Here is a 23,112-nt window from a genome sequence, read left to right as displayed (position 1 = left end):
GACCCTCCCTGTGAGTAACAACATCAAGATAGTGTCGCTGATGATTGCCTAGGATCTGTGCCGCTAGCCAAAATATGTACCCCGTGTCACCCCTGTCTTGTTATATATCAGTACTGTTTTACTTTCTACCTATCTGTTGCAATCACCAAGTGGTGCAGCTGAATGGCTGCCTGGGTGCTGTACAGCTCAGTAAATATATGTTCCCCATGTCCATGTCCCTCATCAGGTTACGTCTAGTGCATATGTGTACATGTGATAAATATCTGTAATGTCACTGTTTACTTTTTATCACCTTGGCTGTTGCACAGCAAACCAAATCTAATTCCTAGTATACACAAGTATACCTGGCCAATAAAGCTGATTCTGATGTCAGAGTAGCAGCGCTGACTGAAAAATAAATAAATTAAAATAACATAAAATATATAGTAAGGATTGGACTGATTGTACAATCTAAAATCAATACATTTTATTCAATAACATGACCAAAAATATGTTGGTAAAGTGCAAAGGGTTTTTCATGGGGAATTGGGTTGCAGTGAGGGACTGTCCGTTCCTATTAAGCCTGGGGTCAGGACCGTATAAAGTGCAAATGCAAACAATAGAGTTTAGGTTACCGTCCACCTGTAGACAGAACACTGGGGTGTGTAGTTTTTCTCCCTGGGACTCAAGGCCTGAGTTGGTGTTTGGGCCGAGTCACCGTCCAGAGTAGGGGAGACACCCAGAGCTGATACTCCCAAAGATGGTGCTGGGGTCCTTCAAGATGGTATGCAATGTCCCCACGGTTAGGTAAGGTCCAAATAAGGGTCCAAGGCTGGTCTGATACAGTCCAAATAAAAAGTGAGGGTAGGCCACACTGACGCGTTTCGCCCTTTGAAAAAGCCGCTGAGACGATGACCTTTCCATTATCAACCTATTTCAGGGGTTGACCTAAGCCCTGTTGACCTTTAGTGGTCATCCCAATGCATGTTGACCTAAATAGGGTGGACCTAGTGACCATATCCCCGAATATCACACATACGATAAAGCAAGGATGTGGGTACTCTTATCCAAAGCTAAGAAATATTTTCTTGCCTTAGAGCCAGATGTACTAAGCTTGAAAAGTGATAAAATAGAGTGTGAAGAACAACCAGTCAATCAGCTCCTTAGTGCCATGTCACAGGCTGGGTTTGAGAAATAACAGGAAGTAGCTAATTGATTGCTGGTTTATCACTCTCCATTTTATTACTTTTCAAGCTTAGTACATCTTGCCCTTAATGCGCTGTCCTAATTTTATTTATTTTTTCACCAGAATTTGCAGTTGGATACCATTTTATTATATAGAGTACTTTTAAAACATTTAAAGCCAACAGTATGCTTTTTCCATTATCCTCTGCTTCTTCAGCTACTCCGTAATTTCAGTTTTACGCTGTCTGTTTCCTACGAAATGAAAGAACATAGGTTTGAGGAAGGATGGTAATGGGAATAATGTACTTGAGAACTTTTAATAAAAGCAAAAAAGAAAAAGTTGGCTATAAATAATTCATATTGTTTTCGTCCATTCTCTTTTTTTTGCAGCAAAACAAATAATTCAGAGCTGCAATGTCATCTAGCGCCTGCTGACCAGACTTTCTGTAATAAAGATTCCCCCCCCTCCCCAGAAATAAAAGTATATGCAGAGACTGAAAAGTATCTATTTTGCTGAATGGTATGACTATGGCCGTCATTCCCGGGATTTGGGAAAACACCACCGGTGAAACAATATGTATTTTGTAGACAAATGTAGAGCATTGCTGATATTTCATGAACTGTTTTAAGAATATAATTCAACTTTAGTTGTGGATTACCGTATAGAGCATTTTTAAAGATGTTATCTGCTAACAAATGTTGTTTAAACTGACGTGGTCCAGGAATTGGTAAACACCATCGGAGACTCTGTTGAGTTGGCGATAGAAAAATCAACGAGTGTTCAGAATATATACTTGGTTGTGAATTTTATAAATGTAAACGTTGACATTGGTGCCTATTAATCTAGATATATGATCCTCTTCCAGGATATTAACAACATATATCTGTTCTACAGAAGATTAATCTAGGTCTGATTGGAGAAGGGAAAACTGTAAGCTTTAGGGACTTTTTAGAATGTATTACATGGATATATTTTTCATTTGACTTTGATTTGAACTTTCCAGATTTAGGCACTCTGTTAACTTGTCAGTTTGGTGCCTAGCCACATGTGGATGTAATATCTGGAAGATTAACCTATACTTTTGCAAAACGGAAGATATTGTACATCTTGTGGGCATGTACAATATAATTAGCAGACTTGAGGGTTTAGTCACATATCTTTTAATTTAAATTCATTCGGCATTTAGGTTTTGTGTTCTGGGTGCTTCTATAACATATCTTTTGCTTTGTTTAACTTGAGTAAAGAAACTATCATCAAGCGCTGATTTATCTCAACTCTTGAAACAAATTTGTTTTCAGGAATCCATTATGTTATGACAAACCATAAAGATATGTTCCTCCAAATTGACATTTTTTGTTTGTAATTTAGTAAGCACTGTATTAATTTGTCTTATTGTTTGATTTCATGCTGCATCTTTAACCATCTTTGTCATTTACAGAAAGCCAGTAAATCAGGGATAATAGTATTGAATAGTTTATTATTTTACTTAATTGCCTGAAGGTTGTATAGTCATGAGTATACTACAGAACAGTGGCACGATGTATCGCTTCTAAACTATTTACCTTGGTGAAAAGCCCTGTTTACCAACCTCCAAAGTCATTAAAAGTGAATGTTTGGTATTGCCAGTGATGGCCTCTTTTGGCCATCACTACAATGAATGCATTTTGTTTTGTTTAACAATGATTGCGGTAATATATGATCCACCATAATCTGCCCCCTTTCTCACAATGCCTGTGATGTCCGTGTGGTGTAGTGGGGGCAGGTTCATAATGATGTGATTATGCAGACATTTTTATAAACACATAAATTAAAATACGAAACCCAAATTAAGATATGTTGTTATTACCTTGCCAGTAAACAGTACATAGTCTTCAGTTTGTCTACCTTACAAACTGTACAAAGAATACAATATTGATGACAAAGCATAGGGTAAGCTGAGCCTTTCATACAGATGTAGCACCTCTCAGCCAGCCCAGGGAATCGCTAGAGGCACTGCATCTGACGGGGATGCACTCGTGTCCCCTTCACACGGTGGCAGATGGTGGAAACCCTGCCTGTCTCCTCTTCCGGGAGACGGACAGCAGTGGGGACCCTGTCAGAATGCGTAGCATGGGCATCTCGTGCGCGCACACCCCCCTTCTGACGCATGGCGATCTAATAAGAGCTGCTCCATCTGTATCTGGTGCAGATCAAAAGTAGGAAAAATGATCAGATCATTTAATGAGTCCTGGTTAGGAATTCCAATAGATGAGCAGTTACACAAGAGAGGTGTGGATTTAATGGAAGAGGCAGGGTGCAGGTAAGAGGCGGCTCTAATAGGATGGGTGTGACAGGATGTTAAATGAAGCTTGATATATATACTGTATGGAGAGGTGCTGCTGTAGATGAGTGCTTTGTAGGTGATGGTGAGTCTTTTGAGTTGAATCCTATATAAGTATATGTAGAGTGCAAGGTAGCATTCTGAGAAAGGTTCACAGAGAATAATGCAAAATAAGAGTAGGTTGGATAAGTCAAGGTGATAAATAAGAGTTAAGTATTCATAAAAAAGCTTCCATTCTTTACATTTTGCTAGTTAAATAGTCCCAATTTGAAATTAAACTGCATTTTCCCAATTGGCTAGGCAGTTGACAGCATGACCCATTTACCAGCGCTATTAAAAACACTAGGTCCTTTTTAGTTTTGACATTATTTGGTGCTTATATAGAGAGAAAAAAATGCACTTAAAGAAGAATTTTATATCAAAGCAACAAAGACCATAGACCATTTACATCACATTCCAGTCATGCATAGGCGTGCGCACATAGAGTGTTAGGAGTGCACAGGCACACCCTAATGCTGTGCCCGCCCTTATAAACACCTCCCTGCCGCTAGCAACCAGCAATACCTTTTACCAAAGACTTTTGCTTTTTAAAACTGTATTCTATTAAAAGAAGAGCCCAGCATTCAATTATGTGTGTTTTGCATTGTTAATTGTACTAGACCATTGTCATATCACTACATACCTGTGTCATCCATATATGTTTTGACTTTATTTGCATGAACTGTTACAGAGAGTAATACGATTAAAAACTGAATGACCTGTGCAGTCATGTAATTGTTTATTAATAACTTGACCTTGTTATTTCTTTGAAAGCACAAGTTTTATTATTTCATTTTTCCTGTAAAAAAAGCATTTGCTGCCAATGTGTTTTGGTTGAATGTGAAAAAAATACTGTGAAACATATTTAATCTCCATGTATCATCTATTTTTTCTTTCTAGTCTGTGGTAAAGACTGGCCGGTTACTAATTAGTCATGAAGCTCCAGTAACAGGAGGTTTTGCTTCAGAAATTAGTTCTACAGTACAAGTAAGTTTATTATTATTTTTTTTATACCAATTGCAAAACTTCCATTGCTTTAAATGAATATGCGTGTGTGTGTATGTACTTTCCTACCTGACCCTCTCCAGAAAATGCTCTGTTTCTGGGCTTCCCTGGTATGGCCGGCACTCCAAAAAGCAGCAATGTAGGTCCGGGTGCCCTCCCAAAGGGAGAGAGAAACAGGCTCGCTCCAATACAACAATACGTCACGGGTGGCACTCCAGGAATAAAGACAACAAAACGAGATCAAATTTCAAAAACAAAAATGAAATTGTACCAAATACTTTCTAGACCAGCTTTACAGGAGACCTGCAGTTATTGGCTAAGAGTTGCTCATTATATAAATTATATAGTAAAACGAACATAAACCGTTGCACACATTCATTGGTACACCTTTAATAACACACAAGCACTGTAGATATGCCATGTTATTGTACAGTGTTTTGCTGAATATTATTTATGTTTGGTGTAGTTAACTTAATTGTTCTTAACCCCTTCCCGACATTTGACGTATATATACGTCATGGCCAGGATGTACTTCCCGACACATGACGTATATATACGTCATGACTTTAAACTGTCCCCGCGTCTATAGACGCGGGGACAGTTTAAACATGTCTGCTGTCCCTGACAGCAGACATGTCCCTGCATGCCCAGGGGGGGTGGCGATGCCTCCCCCCCGTCGGCGATCGCTGTGATTGGCTGTTCAATGTGAACAGCCAGTCGCAGCGTTTTCCTGTGTTACCGGCGAATCAGACGCTCGGTAACACAGGTGTCAATCAACGCCGGGTGTGAGGGGGCATGAGGGGGTCACCGGTGATGACCACACCTCACCCCACCTGCCCCCAAGGCTGTGATTGGTCCGTCGGACTGACGGACCAATCACAGCCAAGGCGCGTCATTTAAACTAACGGTGACTGCGCTGCAGACGCCATTCCGGTCTGGAATTGCGTGCAGAGCGGTCACCGGCCACTCTGTCGTGCTATACATACCTGAACCTTGCCTGATACTTACCTGATCACCGCTGATCACCGCTGGTAGCGTGCTGCCAGCAGCTGGATGCTTCCTGGATCTTGTGACTTCCTGTGTGCTGCTGCTGCAGTGTCATAGAGTCACAGATAGTGAGAGATAGTGAGAGAGTGACAGAGAGTGATAGATAGTGCTATATTTTGTGTCTGCTGCACCCCTTTTGTGCTGATCAGTATATCTGTGCTGATCAGCAACTTTTTTTTTTATATATATATACCTGTCAGTTGCACCAAAGGTTGTGCTGCCTGTGCAACTGACTGCTGCCCCCCCTGCTGCCCCCCCTTTTGTGCTGATCAGTTTAAATTAATTAACTGATCAGCAACTTTTTGGGGGTCCAGGTTTTTTTTTTATATATATACCCTGTCAGGTTGCACCCACATTTGTGTGCCTGCTGCCCCTCACTGCTAATCAGTGTTGCATCACTGCATCACTGATCTGCAGTTTTTTTTTTTTTTTTTGGAGAGTGCAGTGGGGTTTTGTTTTTACACCCACGTTGCTTTTGTGGGTGCTTTTGTGGGTGTCCTGTGGCCGCTGATCAGTGACGTACATCACTGAACAGCATTTTTGGCACAGGGTTGATATAATTTTTTTTCTGCAGTTTTTTTAAATTGTTTTTTTTTTTGGAGAGTGCTGTGGTTTATTACACCCACGCTGCTTTTGTGGGTGTCCTGTGGCCGCTGATCAGTGACGTACATCACTGAACAGCATTTTTGGCACAGGGTTGATATAATTTTTTGGTACTTGTTTCCTATCTGGGCGCCCATCGCGGGTACATCGCATGTCATTATAATGACATGCGATGCGACCGACGCGATTACCGCGATTTTACATAGGGACCAATGTTAAATGTCCCAATTGACCTGCGATGACCGCGATTTACCATAGGAAACAATGTTAAATGGATCAATTTCCCCAAATTATCATAGGGAACAATGGGAAATGGGGCAAAAACACCCCTGAACATAAAAATGTCCCCCCAAAAGTAGTTGACGCCACCCCGCCATCAACGTGAACCCGAAGCGTGGCGAGCGCAGCGAGCCCGCGAGGGGCGGCTACTATCCACTAGGGCGTGGAGTGAGAATAGAATAGTGTGGCGAGCGCACGCGGATACCTTCACAGTTATACGCGTCCCCTCGCGGGCTTCCCAGGTGTCCATGGCGACGCGGACACCTGGGAAGCCCGCGAAGGGACGCGTTTACCTGTGAAGGTATCCGCGTCCCCTCGCGGGGCTCGCTGCGCTCGCCACGCTTCGGGCTCGGTGGCTCGCTACGCTCGCCACACTATTCTATTCTCACTCCACGCCCTAGTGGATAGTAGGGCATGAAAAGGTCGGAGGACGCGTACCGCCGACCCTCGCGGCCTCGCTGCGCTCGCCACGCTTCGGGTTCACGTTGATGGCGGGGTGGCGTCAACTACTTTTGGGGGGACATTTCAGTGTTCAGGGGTGTTTTTGGCCCATTTACTATTGTTCCTATGCTGATTTGGGTAAATTGATCCATTTAACATTGTTTCCTATGGTAAATCGTGGTCATCGCGGGTAAATTGAGCCATTTAACATTGTTCTCTATGGGAAAATCGCGGGCATCGCGTCTGGCACATCGCACCCGATTTTTTATCGGCCGCGATGGCCCCGATTTTACCCCCGATTAAAATCGTGGGCGCACAGATAGGAAACAAGTACCAATTTTTTTTCTGCAGTTTTTAAAAAAAATTTTTTTTTTTGGAGAGTGCTGTGGTTTATTACACCCACGTTGCTTTTGTGGGTGTCCTGTGGCCGCTGATCAGTGACGTACATCACTGAACAGCATTTTTGGCACAGGGTTGATATAATTTTTTTTCTGCAGTTTTTTTAAATTGTTTTTTTTTGGAGAGTGCTGTGGTATTTTTTTTTTTAAATTGTTTTTACACCCACGTTGCTTTTGTGGGTGTCCTGTTGCCTTTGAGCGCTGTTCAGTGACGGACTTTACTGACCAACATCTGCGCTCAATTTTTGGCGCAGGACCTTTTTTTTAACCCCTTCAATTTTTTTTTTTTTTTTATTGGGATCAAATTCCTGTATAAAGTATTTTTTTTTCTGCACTACATACACACTACACACTACATACCCCCCGTGTTGAAATAAAGTTTGTACCCCCCCTACACTATACACGTGTTGAAACATTACACTTACAGAAACACAAAAATAAAAATGGCATCCCAAATGTCATCCCAAATGTCATCCCAGTCATCCAGAAGAATGTATTCAGCGGAGGAGGCATATGCCATGCTTGCCTCTGACTCTGACACAGCCAGTGATGCAAGCGGGGAATTTGAAGGATTCGTCTTAAGCTCCTCTTCCTCCTCTAGTGATGAGGGACCCCCTCAAAGACGCCCCCGTAGAGCAGCTGAGACCCCCCCCCAAATGACTGATCCCGTATGGACCCCACCACCAGACAATTTTGAGCCCCAGGTTCCTGAGTTTTTGGCCATCACAGGAATCCAATTTGATTCAACAGGTCTCAGAGAAATTGACTTTTTCAAATTATTTTTCTCTGATGATTTTATAAATTTAATGGTGGACCAAAGTAATTTATATGCCCAGCAGTTTATTGCTCAAAACCCCACGTCATCATTTGCTAGGTGGACCCCTGTAGATGCAGTAGAGATGATGACGTTTTGGGGTCTGGTGTTACATATGGGCATAGTAAAAAAGCCAGAAATTAGGCAATATTGGAGTACAGATGTTCTGTACAGCACCCCATTTTACCGTATGGCCATGACTCTGACTCGTTTTGAGACAATCCTTAAATTTTTACATTACACCGATAATGCACAGTGCCCACCCAGAGATGATCCCACCTTTGACCGGCTATTCAAAGTCAGGCCGGTCAATGATCATTTCAGTGCCAAATTTGCAGAGATGTACATCCCTGAAAAATTTATTTGTATCGACGAGTCCCTTATACATTTTAAAGGAAGGGTTAAATTCCGCCAGTACCTTCCCAGTAAGAGGGCAAGGTATGGCATAAAAATGTATAAACTGTGTGAAAGCACCTCAGGGTACACCCACAGGTTTAGGGTATATGAAGGGAAGGATTCAAGAATTGAACCGCCAGAATGCCCCCCCTCCCTCGTAGGTGTTAGTGGAAAAATTGTCTGGGATTTAGTGCACCACTTCCTGGATAAAGGTTATCACCTCTATGTGGATAACTTTTACACTAGCATCCCCCTGTTTAAGGCCCTTGGTTCAAGAGGTACAGCAGCTTGCGGTACTGTGCGCAAGAACCAAAGAGGCCTCCCAAAAACGCACATTGCCCAAGTACTGAGAAGGGGTGAAAGCAGGGCACAATCCACCGAAAATATGTTGTTGGTCAAATATAAGGACAAGAGGGATGTCCTTATACTGACAACAATTCATGGAGACAGTACCACCTCCATCCCTGTACGAGGTACCAGTACCCACACCTCAAAACCGAATTGTATCCTAGATTACAATAAGTACATGGGCGGAGTGGATCTTTCAGATCAGGTACTGAAGCCGTACAGTCCCCTGCAGAAAACAAAAATCTGGTACAAGAAGCTGGCCGTGTATATCATCCAGATGGCACTGTATAACGCTTACGTGCTATTCCGTTCTACCAGCCAGAGGGGGACATTTATGCACTTTCAAGAGGAATTCATAAAGGGCCTAATATTTGGGAACCAGCAGGCAGAGGGCCCCAGTACTTCTAGTACTGGCCCCCGTATTGTACCAGGGCAGCATTTTCCTAACGAAATCCCCTCCACTGCAAGAAAGGGCAGGACACAAAAAAGGTGCAAAGTTTGCTATAAAAAGGGAATAAGAAAGGATACTATTTTCCACTGTGAAACTTGCCCCGACAAACCCGGCCTATGTATAAGGGAGTGTTTTAAAATATACCACACATCTATGGATTATTAGGTTCATCATTTCACCGTGCTTCGGGGGTCTTGCTAATGCCACATAGCAACCACCATTCATTCCACCAGAATCTGAGCTGCAAAATCCAAAAATCACTCCTTCCCTTCTGAGTCCTGCCATGCACCCAACTGGTATTTTTTGGTCACATATGAGGCATTGCCATACTCGGGAGAAATTGGGGCACAGATTTTGGGGTGCTTTGTCTCCTTCATTCCTTGTGAAAATGAAAAATTTTGAGCCAGAACTGCATTTTTGTGTAAAAAATGTAATTTTTCATTTGCACAGCCCAGTTGTATCAAAATTGGTGAAACCCCTGGGGGTTTGAAATGTACACTATACCCCTAGATGAATTCCCTGAGGGGTGTAGTTTGCAAAATGGGGTCACTTGTGGGGGGGTTCCACTGTATTGGTGCTTTGGGGGTCTTGCTAATGCGACATAGTACCCACCAACATTCCACCAGAATCTGTGCTGCAAAATCCAAATATCACTCCTTCCCTTCTGAGTCCTGCCATTTTTTGGTCACACATGAGGCATTGCCGTACTCGGGAGAAATTGGGGCACAGATTTTGGGGTGCTTTGTCTCCTTCATTCCTTGTGAAAATGAAAAATTTTGAGCCAGAACTGCATTTTTGTGTAAAAAATTTAATTTTTCATTTTCACTGCCCAGTTGTACCACAATTGGTGAAACCCCTGGGGGTTTGAAATGTACACTATACCCCTAGATGAATTCCCTGAGGGGTGTAGTTTGCAAAATGGGGTCACTTCTGGGGGGGTTCCACTGTATTGGTGCTTCGGGGGTCTTGCTAATGCGACATAGCACCCACCAACATTCCACCAGAATCTGAGCTGCAAAATCCCAAAATCACTCCTTCCCTTCTGAGTCCTGCCATGCACCCAAATGGTATTTTTTGGTCACATGTGAGGCATTGCCGTACTCAGGAGAAATTGGGGCACAGATTTTGGGGTGCTTTGTCTCCTTCATTCCTTGTGAAAATGAAAAATTTTGAGCCAGAACTGCATTTTTGTGTAAAAAATTTAATTTTTCATTTGCACAGCCCAGTTGTATCAAAATTGGTGAAACCCCTGGGGGTTTGAAATGTACACTATACCCCTAGATGAATTCCCTGAGGGGTGTAGTTTGCAAAATGGGGTCACTTGTGGGGGGGTTCCACTGTATTGGTGCTTCGGGGGTCTTGCTAATGCGACATAGCACCCACCAACATTCCACCAGAATCTGAGCTGCAAAATCCCAAAATCACTCCTTCCCTTCCGAGTCCTGCCATGCACCCAAATGGTATTTTTTGGTCACATGTGAGGCATTGCCGTACTCGGGAGAAATTGGGGCACAGATTTTGGGGTGCTTTGTCTCCTTCATTCCTTGTGAAAATGAAAAATTTGGAGCCAGAATTGCATTTTTGTGTAAAAAAATTAATTTTTCATTTTCACTGCCCAGTTGTACCACAATTGGTGAAACCCCTGGGGGTTTGAAATGTACACTATACCCCTAGATGAATTCCCTGAGGGGTGTAGTTTGCAAAATGGGGTCACTTGTGGGGGGGTTCCTAACTTTTAGCATCTTATGGTGCCTAGAAACCTACATGGTGCCTAAAAAATAATCTCATAAAAAGGAGGCTCCAAAATCAAGTAGGTGCTCCTTCTATTATGAAGCCTGTGGTTTGGTCAACGTGCACACTAGGGCCACATATAGGATATTTATGAAAACAAAAGAATTGGGGGAATCAATTTTTAGTCACATTTCTCTAGTAAAATCTACTGTGTTCCTTAGAAAAATGTATTAAAATTGCAAATCTGCAAAAAAAATGAAATTTTGAAATTTCATCTACACTTTGTTTTAATTCCTGTGAAACACCTAAAGGGTTAACAAACTTCCAAAATGCTGTTTTGAATACTGTGAGGGGTGCAGTTTTTGAAATGGCATCATTTATGGGGGTGTCTCACATACAAGTCCCTCAAAGTCACATCAGAACTGAACTGGTCCCTAAAAAAATCAGTGTTTGAAATTTTCTTGAAAATTTGAGAATTTGCTATTCATATTTTAAGCCTCCTAGTGTCCAAAAAAATTAAAAGGAGGCTGAAATAATGATGGAAACATAAAGTAGACATATGGTCTATGTTAGTTATTAACTATTTTGAGTGGTATGATTATTTGTCTCACAAGCAGAAAATTTAACATTTTGAAAATTGCTAAATTTTCCATTTTTTTACGACATTTTGGTATTTTTCACAAAAAAACACAGACTGTATCGACCCAAATTTACCACTAACTTGAAGTACAATGTGTCACGAGAAAACAATCTCAAAATCACTGGGATAAGTAAAAGCAAAAAAAAGTTATCCCCACTTAAGTGATACATAGTTATATAGTAGGTAAGGCTGAAAAAAGACTTGCGTCCATCTAGTTCAACCTGGTATAGATATCCATTGCTGATTTGGTAGGTTCTGGTATTTTACAGACAAATTATATTTCTTATTTGTACCCATGGATGTTTTTCTCCAGTAAATGTTTGTCCAACTTTGCCTTGAACGCATTTAATGAGCCAGCCGTTACCACCTCTCTGGGAAGAGAGTTCCACATGTCAGATTTGAAAAAAAGGGCTCTGTCAGGAAGACAAAAACATGCTGCGTCAGGAAGGGGTTAAATATCCACACATTGCATGATTTTTAGTTAAGTTGATTTGCCTAAAACTGTTCATAGTGCCGCAGTGCACCCTGTCCCCACTTCATGACACACAGCTGAGTGGGACACGCAAGTGGGTGAGATGCTCGTGAGACCCCACGATCTGCCAGAAACCTTGCCATGCCGAGCTGGTGGGATGGCTGTAGCTGCATGTGGGGGATGCTAGCAACTATAAAAGATTTTATAGAGCTGTTGAGATTCAACTCATTACAGCCAAGTGTATTGGCTGTCCAGGTCTTTTGGTAGTGAGGTCAACTGTAATCCTAATATGTAACAGGGGGAAGGAGTTGAGAATTGGTAAACAGAAAAATCTGCATGAGATGGTTATAAATACACTCTGGTTGCAGTTTATTAATGCCGAAGTAAGTGGAAACTTTATAGCAATAAAACAAACACCCATCCTGCATCTATACACCCAAGCACACTGGGTATATTTCCACCCCTAAGTAGCAGTTTATTAATGCCGAAGTAAGTGGAAACTTTATAGCAATAAAACAAACACCCATCCTGCATCTATACACCCAAGCACACTGGGTATATTTCCACCCCTAAGTATTTTTCCACTATGCATATTGGAAACCCAATACAACAGTGAACCTATTTTAAAACTTCTGATAAGCTTAGTTAAAATAACTCAAAGTATATTAGTGGTTGAGAATTTCTGCTACACTGGCGCATCAAAATGTTGCCCAAGATGAAAAATCCCCCTGAAATGACACCACGTTTCAAAGAACAAAGTAAGTTTGGTACTTGTTTCCTAGCACGGCCACAATCTTGTGGATCGTGTACCTTTAAGTTAAGGTACACGATCCACACGATGGACCCGATTTCCTTTGAAATCAGGTCCATTTTGCCGGCTAAGACACAATATCGACCGACGCGATGCCCCCGATTTTTCCATAGGCTTCAATGTTAAAAAATATTTTAACATTGAAATCGTGTCGGGAAAGGTAAAATATCGGGGGCATTGCGTCGGTCGGGACCATTAACATTGGTCCCGACGCGATGCCCCCGATTTTTCCATAGGCTTCAATGTTAAAATATTTTTTAACATTGAAATCGTGAGAAAATGTGAAATGGGCCAATATGACCCATTTCACATTATAGATGTCCCCGTCGTCACCCCACGATAGACGCCAGCCCGAAGCGTGGCGAGCGCAGCGAGCCTGCGAGGGGCGGCGGTGCGCGTCCTCCGACCTTTTCATTCCCCTACTATCCACGTCGGCGTGGAGTTGAGAACACAATAGTGTGGCGAGCGCAGCGTGGCGAGCGGACGCGTATAACTTCACAGGTATACGCGTCCCCTCGCGGGGCTCGCTGCGCTCGCCACGCTTCGGGCACGGTGGCTCGCTGCGCTCGCCACACTATTCTATTCTCAACTCCACGCCGACGTGGATAGTAGTGCGCTCGCCACGCTTCGGGTTGGCGTCTATCGTGGGGTGGGGTTTACGCCGTTAAATTTGGGGGGGTTGGGAATATTTTACATTGAATCCAATGTAAAATCGGGTCCCAGGGACCCGATTTACATTTCATTCAATCAAAAAATCGGGTCGGTCGCGTCGATCGCATCGCATACGACCAAATCGCATGCGATGCGATCGACGCGATTTTTCCGACACGACCACCCCGATGTAAATCGGTGTGGCCGTGCTAGGAAACAAGTACCGTAATTTTAATACCTGAAACTTATGTCTGGCATGGGTGCCCTCTGGCACAATCAGATAGAAACCAGCGTCAAATCAAGCAACGACAATCTACGGGTTAAATAAGTCGGTACTTATGTAATATCTGGGCTCCCGTTTTTCTTTTGAGACCGCGGCCCCTTGCGGGGCTCGCTGCGCTCGCCACGCCTCGGGCACGGTGGCTCGCTCCGCTCGCCACACTATATAAAATCAACTCCATGCGTAGTTGGATAGTGGGGGTATGAAAAAATGGGGTGCATTTAACATGGGAGCCCAGATAATACATAAGTACCAATAAGTCAAACACGTATTGATGAAACCAATGTTTCTGGGTCTGTGAACCCCTTTTTCAAGGTGTACAAAAGACAAACTGTGAAAATAACCACTTAAATACATAATACAAGTGCATACTCACAGTACAGTCGCTCCGGGCAGCTCTGCGGCGTCCATGTGCCCTTCCGGTCAGTTCGGGTGTCAGAGGGCGGTTGCCGGGGGCTGGTTGTTGTAGTGTTGCCTAGCAACCAACATTCAATGTGTTTACGGAGCTGCTGGGCCGCACCACACTAAACTTCTTTTGACGTTTTCCATTTCTGTTATGTCCCTTTTTATAGTGTGGGTCCCAGAATTGTACTCCATATTCTAGATGCGGTCTAAGCAATTCTTTGTAGAGTGGCTTAATAACATTTAAATCCCTAGTCTCCATACCCCATCTTATACAGGCTAGTGTCCTTTTGGCCTTATTTGTTGCTATATGACACTGAGCACTAGACCCCAGTTAATTATCAATTTGGAATCCCAGATCCTTTTCCAAATCTGATATACCCAAAGCTACCTCGCTTAGGTAATAATTAGCATACTGGTTATGTCTCCCAAGATGCATAAATTTGCATTTATTCACATTGAGCCTCATATTTCTAGTTTATTGAGATCGCTCTGAAGCGTGAAGACATGCTTGATTGTTCTAATTACTCTGCTCAGTTTTGTGTCATCAGCAAAGATGGAAACATTGCTTAGTATACACACCCCAATATCATTAATAAATATATTAAATAAAAGTGGCCCTAGCATCAACCCCTGTGGCACTCCACTTAGTACTGTACACTCTACTTAGTACTGGGTACTCCACTGAGAAATGTTCGGCAGGGACCACATCCTTTTTTTAACTTCAATACTAGAAGAGAAAAATGTGTACTTCCTTACAACCTTAACTAAAAGAAACCTTTATATGTATTATTTCTGATACCTAAATCACCATGAGTATGCTGTACTCTGTTTATTTTTACATCAGGAAAAGATACCTTTTTATATGCCTGAAAATCTCTACATATTTATTGAGTGGGGTAGTCCGAACTCTGAGGTTTTATTACAAAACAAAACCATGGCTTGTAAATAATTGCCCCTTTAAATAAAAAACCTCCAAGATCATCCGGTATCCTTCTTGGCCACTGGTCTTGCACCACATTACATCCACCCCAATATTGTTGAATGGAGTGAGGGATAATTGTTTGCTAATGAGTTCCCCACCCTCTGTCCTGTTCAATACCCACAATTATTCTCACTTTACTCTGTGTCCAGCTTTTGGGCAGCAGCCAGACTACAAAAGGGGAAGATGTTTGGTGGATTATTTACCAAGCATTGTGTTCTAAAGTATTATTTTATTTCATCAAATATATACCAAAGTAGTTATGAAAAAGACAATGAAAAGCAAGCTGCAACATCTCAAGGCAATACAAGATGTGCTTTGTCTGTAGAGCAGTAATGAAATTACGTCTTTACAAATACATTTACAGATGCACATATTTTAATGTCTAAAACTAATCCTTCTTATGAGTAATTGTGATTGAAAAGGCATTAGCTTAAACAAACAGTGTATGCTGTATTTAAGCACTAGAAAAACATAATCTCTTTATACAATATAAATATTTTATGAAAGAATTGCTTTAGTGTGTGGTTTGTAATATACAGCAAGATGGTAGATGTCTACTACATATGCTGTAAGAGGAAAAATAAGTGGAATTCATTTCTTGTTGGATTAAGTGGATAATTGTGGAGCCAAAACTGTAAGAAATATCTACAACAATATATTTCCCTGCATATGGAAATAATAATGTTTTAATAGGGAGTCCGGTTGGAGTGCATGGTTATTTTCCAGATTTTTGTTCCATCCATTTAGTGTCTTTGAAGAATGCTACATTTGTGGTTTATTGGTTACGCACCTTGATTTACTTGATGTGTTAATTTATCAAGGCTAATCTGGAATTATAGGACAGTTGATGCACAGTTGGGAATGAAAATTCGAATCTGATGTTAACACCATCTATGATGTCTTCATTTTTTTTCTTGAAATAACCTATCACTTCGAAATAAATTCAGACTGGAAGATTTATTTTCTTTCACTTTATACTTTATTTAAAGGGTGGTAGCCTGTGACTTTTTTTATATGCTTGGAGCTATTCAATTACAGTCGCTTTTCCTTGCACCATAAATCTGTGGTTAATGTGCATTGACTCATAGGTTCCATGATAAATAGCCTGAGCTATGGTTTAGCCCATATGTGGCACTTGCAACAGGGGCAATGACGGCAGATTTCTGTTCCATCCTCCCTCTAGTCTCATATACTGTAGAAACCACATTCAGTGCAGCCAGCAGCCTTATTGCAAGCTTTGATGCAGTAGCCAAGGCCACTGCATTAGCCTATGGTTAATCAGCGCATAGAGTGTAAGAATATGGGGGAGAGGTCAAATGCACATAAGAAAGTAATCAATTCTCTCTGTACTTAGAAATTATTTTTAAAGGAAGCTTATGGTATTGCACATAGTAGTCTGATGCAGATAGTATATAACAAAGTATAACTAGCTGATCAGGACGAACCCTGATGTGTTTGCCTGGTGCTATATTTTGCAGCTCTTTTCGAACTCCTTCTGGCTCCTCCTACTTTGCGCTTACATCCCCGACCAGTGGCAATTCTAGGGGGGTGGGCAAGCAGGGCAGTCGCTCAGGACTCGATGGCCTGATGGCACATACTCGTCCGTTGCGATGTTTACAAACTGCGGAAGTTACATATTTATGTTCCCTTCCAGTTTCCCAGAATGCCAGTGACGGGCATGCCAACATGACATTGCATGATGTTGTGTATGCCTTTCTGGATGGGAGACAGGATGGCAGAGCAAAAGAAGCACGTCTTGGCAATGGGCCTAGAGCATGGTACTGATGGAGCCTTTTTCAACTAGCCTTCTCTGGTGAGCCATGGCTCACCAAGGTTTATTATCACCTATTGTTCTCAGCTGCAATACAATACAGAAGGGGATTAGTCTGACATCCCTGGCTCACTTAATCCTATTAAAGGGATAGATGAGCATGGCTGTTTCTGTACTTCATGCGCTCGCCTGTCCTTCAAACACTTATGTGCTTCAGCCTAACCAGCCTGAGCGTGACTGAGCTGGGTCTAGAAGACTGTTGACTTGTGACAGTCTATTATCTGAACCATTAGTAATATGTTTTCATGAATGTAGTGCAGGTTAAGGGGTGTACAGTTTAACAGCGAAGAGACCATTATCATATCTTTTATGTGTCCCTTGGCTGCTCTCTTTGATGGAGGCTGTCAGTTGAACAATTCAGTAACTCAGATTTCTCTTTGTGGTTAAATTGAAGATTTGATGATCATCTGACTTGTAAAAACACAATGAATTATTTTATTATTTATTCTTGCAAGCTGCAATATAAGATTATACACATGAATTGTCTCTGCTTCTTGACTACAATGATTAGTTTTATATTGATAGTACAAACTTGACATCTTTGAAATGATCTGTGCCAGTTGTGATCAGTAGAGAAGGTTTGTGTAGCAAAAACGTTGACTAATAAGTCTTTCAATTTCCTGGTTGTCACCGTTAGATTTGTGTGTAATGTTAATTGGATAATTGATGACAAATGTAATCCTTTTCAACCCTATGCATAATATGTTGACACTAGGATTTTTTTTAAACTTCTTGTGTATGTTTACCCGCTAAACAATTAACTTTACCTTATAGAGGGAAACTACTGTATCTACCTCAATCTCTTGTTACAGTGTCTTTGATCACACACACACACCATAATATACAGTAGGTCATGCTGAGCAGGGGAGAAAATGGTCGCAGCCTTTAACTATTTAAAGCATACCTCCTAGCTATTCCCATTGTCACAGGGCAGACACGATTTTTTGGGGACTGTCTTCCTTTCCCACTGTGGGAGGCCACATCTTCTTTCAGTTGCGGGATTGGCTTTGGCACACAGAGTCCCGTTTCATGGGAACATAGAAGGTTTTGAGGCAGCGACATACCAGTCACAACCATTGTCTGTTGATTAGCTGACAATGTGGTTATGGTCTGCACCATTCTAATCAACAAGAGTTAGGTCAACTGTTGGTGTGCACACACTAATTAAAACAAAATTCAAGGTTCTATACTGCTTTGTATTTAAGTGCAGTAAACAATTCAAAATGTGCCCATACAGATACATACTCAGACAGCGGTAAAATATCTGTTTAGGTGGTGTACATAATGAAGGCAGCTTTGCCTTTGAAATCTAGAAAATGAAAGGGGAGGGCATGGTTAAGCCACACCCAATCATTTTTAATTCCATTAAAAGGCACCCATGGGTAGGTGTTGGTATTCTAGCTGTTTCTTGAATTCTACATACATTAAATACAATTATAATGCTCCTAACTGGCAAATGTCAATATGAAATTGTCTCTAGACCACAGGTTTTGAAAAACCACACAGTGCTCCTGCTGTGTGGCCTGGAAAACATGAACTGTGTGGGGGTCCTGAGGATAGAGATTGAGAACACCTTGTCTAGTTTTAATACTCTGTTCATTACACTTCAGAATAATAAAAAATGTATGTAATTGCAGGGAGATTTTTTTGGCTGTTGTATGGATGTTGGAACAAACAAATTCATGCCTGCAAAATATATAAAGTACCTGATTGCAGCATAACCACAGGAGGATCAGTCCAATAAAAGGTTTACCCTTTTACCCTTGAATTTACTGTAAAACCCTAGAAAATAAAAACAAGACTGGTCTATAAAAACTACAAAGTACAGAAACAGGATACTTAAGAACTGTGCAGATTTCAGCAGCTGTGGGGTTTTGCTATTCAATTAAAAGAGATAAAAACAAGTTCTAAAAATGGTTTGCTTTGACATGCTGTCACTACCTCTAACGCCCCCCCCCCCCCCCCCCCCCCCCCCCCAGGGTCTGAATGTGGTTTGGTGGGACTCAAAACGGCATGGTCGGTAGAACACCATTTTCACTATCTACGCTATCACCGGTTGCCTTTAGTAACCAAGTGGCAAGTGAAGCAAGCCTGTGAGGTACAGTTTGTGTGTCCTGTGAGCTACATTTATGATACCCTTGCCCTCCCAGGTCCTATGGTATGTTCCGTCAGCCAAAACATTTACTAGAGGATGTATATCCAACCCTACAGTCATGCATTTTATGGTTTAACTAAATGTTCATTTGTGCATCGAGGATATTACCAATTTTTACTCAGTAGTGACTGTTTATTTGCAACAATGTCATGTTGAATATTGAAGCAGCCACAAAAGAATGCCTACACTGTGATAGGTGCAATTAAACCAAAACGCTAATTTACATAATGTATACATGATTCTTCCCACCTTAACCAATTCATTTATTACAGATGTATAATGCAGACTGGAGGATTTTCTTAATTATGAGTGGACTAAAGATTTTCAAAATGTCTCTGCCTTGCAGATTTGTGTCTTAATGTTTTTTTAAAAAAGGTTATCGCTTATTATGTGTTCGTAATTGAAAGCTTGGTGACAGAATTTTTTAGCATTTAACCTAGCCTTCGCTAACTTGCTTTACTGAGGGAAGTCTGCAATATCCTGATAATCCATGCAAATTCAATCTTCCCCTTCTGGCTTTTTGTGAGGAATTAATTATGAAGCACAAATGTCAGAGTTTTAAATACAGCGGATATCACCTTCGCCTTCTAGTACAGTGTAGGAGGACAGGCTATTTGATATTACAAAGTATTAAATAACGTTTGCAAAATGTAATCTACATTTGATAAAATATTTTGTTTTAATATAGCTACCGAACAGATAATTATGCTGCTTTCCCTCTTGTAATGTTTTGGATTTGTATCTTATAAGTATTAATTAATTTTTAAGTAGGCGGTTTTCGTAGAAATATTTAGCAATTAAAAATTGTTTATTTAAAAGTAAACTCATACTGTACAATCACCAAATTTTGCTTAACAGTGTTATGGAAACTATGGCTGTCAGTAAAAAGTGATATATTTTTCTACTGTTCTATAACGCATCTCTGTCTTACAAAAATAGGGTATTACTGACACTTTTCTTCAAGGCAAATCAACAAAAGAAAAAACAAAGCAATATAAAATTGAAAATTCAAAGCCAACCAGTCTGGCTTCTAAACCTAGAGCTCTGGGTCTTGCAATGTACTCCTGAAACATTTTTTAAATTGTATAATTTAGAGAAGAATTGTTATTCATTGCCTATTTGTCAGACATTAAGGAAAGTCCATTTTGCTATTGTGTTTACTGAGAATGGAATTATTCCCATAAATTGAAGACCTGGGTTCAGTAGTAAGAAAAAGGAATGATTAAAACTAGCAATGTAGAATTGGAAGATCTGTATATAATATATAATATAAATAATTCTATAAAAAAAAACTGTCAATGTATTTATATTTAATATTTATCACTAGTGGTGGTAGTGGTGGTGGTGGGGGGGGGGGGGTTGGGGCACAAGATGACTTAACATAATGTTGTTCAATCCTCTTGCCCTGAATGACATGTGGATTAGGGGGTAAATATGCACTTTTTAGTGTTTTTTAAGGGAGAATGGGGATTTGTCCTATTCAATTGGAGGTTTGATGAATTGGCCACCAATCCATGTATTTTCGCCACTTTCCGGCCAAAGTTGCATCCTTTTTGCAGTTTTGGGGGGATTTTTGCACCCATGCCTTTTCACCCTCCAAAAAAGTGAAGAGCCATTGAAGAAAAGTGCATTAAATATCAGGGAAAATGGGCATAATTAAATAGTCGTTCATCTAATTGGTTCCATTTGATATCAGTGTCGGATTTATCTTCTGATTTTGACCAGCTATAACTGTGTGTGCCCATCTAACCCACACCAATTATAGCAAGAAAGATGACCACCGCTATTATATAGTAGGGATCTTCTTTAATCAGGGCATCATCATCAAAATCGGCAGATGTCCCTTTTGTTATTTACTGGTGATCCTTTGCCAGATGTTAAAAAGTGGAACATTAGCATCAATGGCCAAAAGTACATAGTAAATAGTTTTGCTTCCTTCTCCTCTAAAAACCTTCTCAAAAAGCTGAAAGTGTAACCATCAGCTGCATTGTGATGCGTTAGAAAACGCAGAAATCTGAGACGGGAGACTCATATGGAACAGCCTTTCAATATGTCCACATTTTAGAATTCTAATGGCAGCCACTCATGCTAATACTCCTTTCACACTGCACCTAGAGCCTGGGTAATTGCCAGGCTGGTGACATGTCCACCCAGGTCTAAGTACAGTGTAAAAGCACCAAAGCTTATAACCCTTATAACTCGACAAACCTGACAATTTGACCCGGGTTAGAAGAAGGGTTAAACCTGGTTCGCCCTCTGTATAATAGGCGACCTGGGTTTAATGTGAAAGCGCCAACCAGGCATTGTGATGTGAAACGGGTATTAAATGGCTCCAGCATATTTAGAATAAGAAGGTCTATTCCTAAAACCTGGACTTGTTTTGAGGACCACATTTGGGAAGCACTGATCTAAGAGGTCCATGCATTAAAATATAAATGGGGATGAGTTGCTACTTTAATGGCATAGAAGCACCACCACCAACACCACCGCAATTCACCCTCCTTGTGCCCCATCCTGCCCTGGACTTCTGTGCACATTACTATGGGGGTAGCGATAAAAAATCTTCAAATTCAATGGTAGCATAAGTGCAGCTTATAGCTGCAGCTACTCGTGGCCGAGAGTACTTTGCAGCAATTTGAATTGTCTCAAGAAAAATTATTTGTAAATAGTGAAACAGCGAGGAACCTAATTTTTATTTGTTTTAGTTAAAGTGTAAATTCTAATGCTGTATATTGGGATTCTGAAACGTGAACCCTCAAATCTAAGTTTGCCTAGCAGAAGGAATATCAGAATATGGCAATATAGGAATCCAAAAAGAATACACAAAACAGCTTTTGTGTGCAACGGTCCAAAGGCAGCCAGCCTGGTGTTCATAGCATTGGACATTATAATGAGAAAACTTCATGCTTTTGTTGGAAAGCTGGAATGATTGAATCTAGAAGTATTTGAAGATTGGCTGCAGCTAAAATACAGCCAAACCTTCATTGCTCAGTATTGACACAGAATAATACTAGCTATCTGCAAGCTTAAGTTAATTAAATCTTGGAAGGCCCTTTGGGTGGCTAGCACTGCCTGGTGTAGTGTCTAGAAGAGATTCTTATGTGTCACATGCACATGAAATATGCACATTGAGATACTCGAAGTAAATTAACTTCCAAATGATTTTCCATAGTGTATTTTTATCTTCAAAAAACACACATTATGCAGTTGTTGTTTAAAAAAAAAAAGTGACATAGTGCAGGATTCTGAAAATTATTTTGTGATCAATAGGTTATATCTGCTTCGTATGGTTATAAAATAATTTGGAGTCCTTTAATGCGCAGTACTTATACAGTAGATTAACTTCACACTTTATGAAAATACACATTATCTAATTTAAAATTGCAAGCTTTATAATTTCACCAATGTAAATCATTAATTAGCATACTTTGGCCAGTATTTAATGCTCCCGATTCACCGTAATTTTCAGCGAATCGGGCTGTTTTCACTCCTTGCAGTGAATCTTTTTCACTGAAAATCTGATTCACCCTATTCAATGTTAAATGTTCGCCGAAAGCGAACCGTGAATGCCGGCCAGTTCTCCATTTCATGCTCGCTGCAATTCGCTGGTGTATTTCAATGGGGTTTTCACTGGTATTCGCAGAGAGTGTATTCAATGCTAGGATGGTGAATTGCTTTCTCCCTGATTTTTGCCATGATTCACTGTTTTGCAATCGACATCTTTTTAAGTTGAACTGGAAAGTGATCTTTTAAAATAAAGGGTTTTTTTTTATTTTTTTTGGTGTAAAAAAATAAGACTTTATTTTCTGTGAAGAGGCATGCTATCTTTATTCATGTGCTTGAAGCAC

The 23,112-nt window shown here is 40.9% G+C and overlaps 1 protein-coding gene across 1 annotated transcript in view; it reads left to right on the top strand.

The window, feature by feature from the left end:
* The window catches only part of BCKDHB (branched chain keto acid dehydrogenase E1 subunit beta), a 179,760-nt gene that overhangs the window by 110,695 nt on the left and 45,953 nt on the right, over positions 1 to 23,112 (top strand). The window contains exon 9 of the mRNA XM_083177148.1: positions 4,425 to 4,511. Coding sequence (XP_083033274.1) covers positions 4,425 to 4,511 — 87 coding nt within the window. The remainder of the gene's footprint in view (positions 1 to 4,424; positions 4,512 to 23,112) is intronic.

Source organism: Crinia signifera, chromosome 3 (assembly GCF_055691185.1).
Source record: "Crinia signifera chromosome 3, ASM5569118v1, whole genome shotgun sequence".
Taxonomy (NCBI): Eukaryota; Metazoa; Chordata; class Amphibia; order Anura; family Myobatrachidae; genus Crinia; species Crinia signifera.
This window is presented reverse-complemented; position numbering and strand designations above follow the sequence as displayed.